Genomic DNA, 7,097 nt, shown 5'->3' on the forward strand with positions numbered 1-7,097 from the left:
TGTTGTGTCTCTGCCAGGCTTTGGTATCAGGATGATGCTGGCCTCATAAAATAAGTTAGGGAGGATTCTCTCTTTTTCTGTTGATTGGAATAGTTTCAGAAGGAATGGTACCAGCTCCTCTTTGTACCTCTGTAGAATTCGGCTGTGAATCCATCTGGTCCTGGACTTTTTTTGGTTGGTAGGCTATTAATTATTGCCTCAATTTCAGAGCCTGTTATTGGTCTATTCAGAGATTCAACTTCTTCCTGGTTTAGTCTTGGGAGGGTGTATGTGTCCAGAAATTTATCCATTTCTTCTAGATTTTCTAGTTGATTTGCATAGAGGTGTTTATAGTATTCTCTGATGGTAGTTTGTATTTCTCTGGGGTCGGTGGTGATATCCCCTTTATCATTTTTTTATTGCATCTATTTGATTCTTCTCTCTTTTCTTCATTATTAATCTTGCTAGTGGTCTGTCAATTTTGTTGATCTTTTCAAAAATCCAGCTCCTGGATTCATTGATTTTTTGAAGGGTTTTTTGTGTCTCTATCTCCTGATCTGATGGCTTTGAAATGTCATGAAGGGTGGGACTTATTGTTTGATGTTGGCTACAACAAAGGCTACCTCTTTCCTTCTCCTTTAAATATTAGGTAGATCATAAATAACAGATATTATTATGGATTCTACATGCAAATGTGTCTTAGTAGATATGTGATGAATTGAAGTGGAAAAGTCATTCAGGGCACAGGAGGAGTTGGGCTTCCTCTTGAAGCTCAGGTTTGACCACTGTGTTGTCTTCTATGTCTACAGATTTAAATGACTGAAATACAGTTCTCTAATCACAACTCTCCTTTTATCTCGAAGAATTTACAAAGCTTGAGATAATGACTTTGGGAAGAAATGATGTGTAGTGAAAGTATCACTAAGAATTTAAATGTGATTTTTTAGACTTACATGGAGAATAAGACATATAAACCCACTTGATAAATTATAAGATCTATAAAACAAAGGCATAGGATATTAAATTTTCTTCAGTTTCAAGTATAATAGAATCATACAGCTGAAGAAAACATCACCATTCTATATTTTATTACAAAATAAAGAAACATTGGTCCTACTTTTTGTCTCTAATGCTTCATGAATTTATGTGTCAGCCTTGCGCGGGGGCTGTGCTAATCTTCTCTGCATTGTTCCTATTTTAGTACACGGGCTACCGAAACAAGCAGAGTCCTACTTCTTAAACTTCCTCTTTCTTACATTTAAAAAGCCCACCAGTCAAGGTCTTTTAATTTTGGTATACACCATCACTGAATGCCATTTATAAATTCTAATTTTAAAGAGACCCTTAATTTTCCAAGGAGGACTTTGATAGCATTAGTTTTCAGAAAAGATGACTTGCGATTCTAATTTAGGACTTGAAAGGTAAGATTTTTATAGGGAGGCTTATAAAAGGTGGCTTAGAAAAAAATGAGCACTCTCAAGCCTTTCTTTTGGGAGTCAGGCTATGGGGCTGAAGTATCTTTTTAAAGTGAAGCAACTGACACTACCCATGGGAGAAGCCACCTATGCGACCTATGGCCAAACCGCAAATGTACATTTCTGTGCAACATTCCTGCTAGAGCAGCTGGGCTCTGATTAAGGTGTAGCTGGCTAGATAATCACTAGGGAGAGGTCCAGGGTGTGGGGAACACTTCAAATCACATTCCATGGAAATATTGGACTGTCAGAGCTTAGGAAGCCCCCGATTGTCCATAGACGCTGAGGTGGGGGAAAGGACTGAAATGAACGCTAGCACATGTCAGCTTATAAAAGAGCTGCTGACACAAATTGAACATGTGCAATTTTTTAAAAAGGTGGTATCGAATAACAGGCCAACAGTCATCCCTCTCAGCATTTTAGACCTCTTTCTTCTCTCCACTTTGGCTGTTTATTGAGTCACTTCCATCAGGCAAAGTTCCATAGGATAAGCTATTTGAATCTGGTTGTATTTTGTCCAACATTTGTTTCCCTGTGGAGATAATAATCATAGAGAATCTTTTGTGGTCCTACAGAAAAATGAGTCTTAATAATTTCTCCTCAATCTAGGCCACATTTTATCACCTCTCTTTTATACTATGTGGGCACTGTCTAAACAGAAGAGATGAATGTCAAGGAAGGAAAGGCCCTTGGAATGCCATGTCTCTAGCTGTGTGATAGCATGCTGTCTGTGTCAGAGCCACTGTCCCCACCCCACAGGATCGACAGGCTGTGCATGGAAATCAGGTGGGTTTAGTCTGGAGATTCACATGAAGCATTCACTCATCTCCAAGCCTTTCTCCCCAGGGTTGTGTCTTCTTTTCCATGTCGAATGCATATAACAACATAGAAAAATAGCCTTTGATAGTGGCTTCTAAAGCTGCTACGGAGTCTATGCACTGGGCTTTGTGAAATAAAAAAATAGAGTTAAAAATAATCAGGCTGGGCGCAGTGGCTCACACCTATAATCCCAGCACATTGGGAGGCTGAGGCAGGCAAATCACTTGAGGTCAGGAGTTTGAGACCAGCATGGCCAACATGGTGAAATAGAAAAATCAGCCAGGCATGGTGGTGCATACCTGTAATCCCAGCTACTTGGGAGGCTGAGACACAAGAATCACTTGAACCCTGAGGGGGGAGGCTGCAGTAAGCTGAGATTGTGCCACTGCACTCCAGAACTGGGTGACAGAACAAGACTCCGTCTCAAAAAAAAAAAAAATAAAAAATAAAATAAAATAAAATAAAATAAAATAAAATAAATAAATAAATAAATAAATAAATAAAATCAAACTTTACTTCCTACTAAAGAACCTCTAACCATATAAGGCTTCTCTCACACGCACCTTTGCCGCTGATGCCAATTCTTTCATTGACTGCTCCCAGCAGATAAGATGGCTCGAATGGCAAAGAGAACACAGAATTCATTGCATGGGGCCATATTTCTCAGTCTTAGGGATGAGGCTTCCCTAGTTTTTGCTTCACAGGCATGATGCTAACAGAATGGTGGAGAAAGCTGTGAGAATATCTCCACTCCTGCCTGGAAACCTATAGGTCCCCCCATACCCCCAATAAGGCTGGAGAGTGCTGAGGGTGGGTGGATGGGGGAAGAGGTGACACAGTAGACTGTTTCCTCTGTCCTGGACTTGGCTTTTGTTGTCTACATGACTAGGTGAGTTATTTCTCAGTGAGAGTGAGAACGGGAAAGAGTGTTTGCTCTCTGTGTAGGTGGGGCGAGGAAGGGGGAAGAAGCTACTCATGTCCTGAGCCACAGTGCACAAGCCACCCCAGGCTTTCCCCAACACATGTTCCTTAGCTGCCTACCCTTTGTCCTTGGATGTTCCTTTAAGGTTCTCAAAGTGGCAGGGGTCTGCTGCTGGTAGTCATTGCTACTCTTTTCTCTACCCTTTTCCAATTTAAGGAAACCCAAAAAGGAAATCCTCCAAATCACCCAAATCAAGGAAACGTGGTCAGTTCTCTTATATCCCCAGTTCTGTGCAAAACTAATATTCAATAAATTATTAGTAACATTTACACTGAAAATATCACCTTTGGTTTCATTATTAAATGCACATTTTTTAAGGGTAAGAATTATGTTTTATATTAACTTACCACCCAAAATAATACCAATAATTATTCATTTATAAGGATCAAATTTTCCACTATAAAGAATATATGATTTTTACCAGGAATATTTCCAAAATCAATATAAGACTGTTGCAGATGTTCCTTTTCTCGATTTCTTGTGACCAAAAATACACCAAGGAATGACAGAAAACACCTGTAAGAATAATATTAATAAAGAATACAAGAACACTGAAACAGACTCATGATATTAAATAACTGAGCTCCGTATTCTACATGATGACATAAATCCCATTGGTTTTGTTCATCCAGTTTCTGGTAAGCTTCCTAGTACTTGTCTTAATTAGCACAGCCAATAGTTCTACCCAGAACCAAGACTTGGGCAGATTCCAGTAGATCTCTCCCCCGGGTTTTTACCATCTGGGGGCTAATTCAGGCTCAAAACCCTTTGGGTAGACACCCTGTCTCATTTTCTACCCATGCATGCCCAGATCCATTTCTGGCATGTGACACAAGAGAAAAAATAATTTATTCTTTAATTTTCTGACAAATCTAGTTGTCCTTGGCCATAAGAGTAGTCATAATTTCCAGACCTCAGAAGTTTGGCTTTGACCAAATATCTTATGAAATTGAATTTTCAAGATAGATGGCTTCCTACACAGAAAATAGCCTAGGCTTAAGTTTGCATAACAATGGTCATGCTGAATATCAGATCAGAAGCAGCTAAACATTTAATGAAGTGCCTCATGGACTCATGGAAGCTCCTATACACTGGCGATATATTGTCAAAGTTCTGCTTTCTGTTTGCAAGCAATGCTAGCAATGATGCCCACCAAATCTCTAGGAAGAGTTCAAGCTGCACACTCTGACACAAGGAAGGGACACTACCAACATGACGTTATCATGACTAAAGCAAGGGATCTGCCTATCTTGGTCTTTTATTTTGGGCGACCCTAGAGGATCATGATTCTCTAATTTAGATCTAATCTAGGGGTTCCCAAGAGTGAAGTAGGTCTAATACGGTACAGAAAGGTCATGGAGTAACTACAAGGGCCAGTGGATGTATCTTGTCTTTGGCCTGGAATTGAAAATCCCCGATGTTTCAGAGCTTCAGAGGAATACTTAAGTCACAAAGCCAAAGACAGTGAGCCCCATGTAGGGCCTTAAGTTAAAAAATATGTTTCTTTTAGGAGCTCAGGAAACTGACGTTTCTTATATTATTTTCCAATTTTCTATACCTCTGGTACGATGCCAAAAATCCTATGTAAAAGTAATAGAATTTCACATACTTTACCTCTGAGACATTTACTCACCCAAAAAGATATATAAATACAGTGAGAAAAGCAGCACCAAGGAATTCCTGATAAAATATGATACCTGTGACACAGGAAAAGAAGATAAAATTGATTTTGAAGTAAGGTTATTTATAATAGCTAAATATTGTTTGTAAACTTATGTTAATATGTTATTTTTTCAAAGTAAATTTAGTCACCCTTAAAATGCACATTCAGCAGTTTAGTTTAAGAAAATTTGCAGGCCACACATTCTGAATTATTCCAAAAAGAACATAGATTTGTAGACCTGATATAATTATCATTATTATAAAATCAACATAATTGACATATATTTGCAAGCAGAAATTTCTCATCCAGTCCAGGATTGCCCCACTGGAACATACAAGAAAACAACACTCTAGTGACTATTCCCCACCTGCAGTTTTAGGTCAGGAGTCAGCCAGCCTGGCCCAAGAGTCTTGGTGGACTCTGGGGCCTCTGACACGGCAGGTCCGCCTCAGGCCAGCTGCTGCCATGCATGCTGTCACTTGTGGCGATACCAGTGATCTGGTGGTCTGGCCCCAGGGCAACTCAAGCACCAAAGCACACTCTAGCAGCTGAAGTGCTACCTTAGCTCCACTTCCCACTGCCAACCCTCATCTCATCTTCCTCTGGTCTTCCACAGATAAACAAGGATGCATCATCTACTTTGATGAACGTTGCTTCTATCCCTTTTGGTCTCAATGATTTTTCTGTAAAGTTCCAAAGCCTTCATAGAGTTTTTGTTAAATAAGATATCTTTAAGTTATATGTCGCCTGGAATTAAATATTTTTGTGTATGGTGTTATCCTTGCTAGCCAGCCAACAAATGTTTATTGAACGTCTGCTGTGTGTCAGCCACTGCTCTAGGTCTTGGAGAAACGACAGGACAGAGACCTATCCTCAAGGAGCTTTCTCAATCTTCACCTTATCTTCTTACCTAGGGAATGAACTTCTTACAGGAAGAAGTCATGTCCAGTTCTAATGAATATTTGTTGAATGAATGAAAGTTTCTGAAGCACACTCCAGGTTATTACATACTTCCTTATAACCATTTTAATGTTTTCATGTTATTTTATTTATTTATTTATTTATTTTTGAGACAGAGTCTACTCTGTCTCCCAGGCTGGAGTGCAGTGGCGCAATCTTGGCTCACTGCAAGCTCCGCCTCCCAGGTTCACGCCATTCTCCCGCCTCAGCCTCCTGAGTAGCTGGGACTACAGGCACCCGCCACCTCGCCCGGCTAATTTTCTGTATTTTTTAGTAGAGACGGGGTTTCACAGTGTTAGCCAGGATGGTCTCGATCTCCTGACCTCGTGATCCATCCACCTCGGCCTCCCAAAGTGCTGGGATTACAGGCGTGAGCCATTGTGCCCCGCCAGTTTTCATGTTATTTTAAACTGATATACCATAATATTCATTTCTCTAAGGGCATTTCAAGTTGGTTCTACATCTTTTTTCTCTTTTTTTTTTTTCATTTTTTTTTCTTTAGTAAAGCAGCAATGTACTTCTTTGTACAGGCGTATCTTGGAAATACGTGGTTTTGGTTCCAGACCACATCACAATAAAGCTAATCTCTCAATAAAGCAAGTCACACTAAATTTTTGGTTTCCCAGTGTACATAAAAGTTATGTTTATACTATACTATAGTTTATCAAATGTGCAATAGCATTATGTCTAAAAAAAAGTACATACCTTAATTAAAATACTTTATTGCTAAAAATGCTAATGATCATCTGAGCCTGCAGTGAGTCCTAATCTTTTTGCTCATTGGAGGGACTTGCCCCAGTGTTGATGGTTGCTGATTGATCAGGGTTGTGGTTGCTGAAGTTTGGGGTGGCTGTGGCAACTTCTTAAGATAAGACAATGATGAAGTTTGCCACATCAATTAACTCTTGTTAAAGATTTCTTTGTAGCATGCAATGCTGTTTGATAGCATTTGACTTACAGTAGAAATTCTTTCAAAATCTCTACTTAATCTTCTCGAACACAGCTGCTGCTTCATCAACTAGGTTACTGAAATATTCTAAATCCTTTGTTTTCATTTCAACAGTGTTCCTAGCATCTTCACCAAGAGTAGTTTCCACTTCAAGAAACCACTTTCTTTGCTCTTTTATAAAAAGCAACTCCTGAGAGAGTGGGGACGTCCTGCTTCGGAGCGGGAATCTTTGTTGCGCCAGCGACTAAAAGAGAATTAAATATGGGTGAT

General features: G+C 39.5%; 1 protein-coding gene across 3 annotated transcripts in view; it reads right to left on the reverse strand.

Moving 5' to 3' along the window:
• Positions 1-1,052: 1,052 nt before the first annotated feature.
• Positions 1,053-7,097, reverse strand: part of NIPAL2 (NIPA like domain containing 2) — a 109,046-nt gene continuing 103,001 nt past the window's right edge. The window contains exons 9-11 of one of the 3 annotated variants that reach the window (XM_017875301.1): positions 4,889-4,952; positions 3,677-3,771; positions 1,053-1,986 (exon numbers count right to left, since the gene is read on the reverse strand). In XM_017875301.1, coding sequence (XP_017730790.1) covers positions 1,874-1,986; positions 3,677-3,771; positions 4,889-4,952 — 272 coding nt within the window. In that variant the 3' untranslated portion in view covers positions 1,053-1,873. Of the gene's footprint in view, positions 1,987-2,836; positions 3,772-4,888; positions 4,953-6,836; positions 7,072-7,097 lie in introns of those variants that run through there. The other 2 variants (XR_001886250.1, XR_001886251.1) reach the window with 2 other exon arrangements.

This window comes from Rhinopithecus bieti, unplaced genomic scaffold (genome assembly GCF_001698545.2).
Source record: "Rhinopithecus bieti isolate Rb0 unplaced genomic scaffold, ASM169854v2 scaffold_8760, whole genome shotgun sequence".
NCBI lineage: Eukaryota > Metazoa > Chordata > Mammalia > Primates > Cercopithecidae > Rhinopithecus > Rhinopithecus bieti.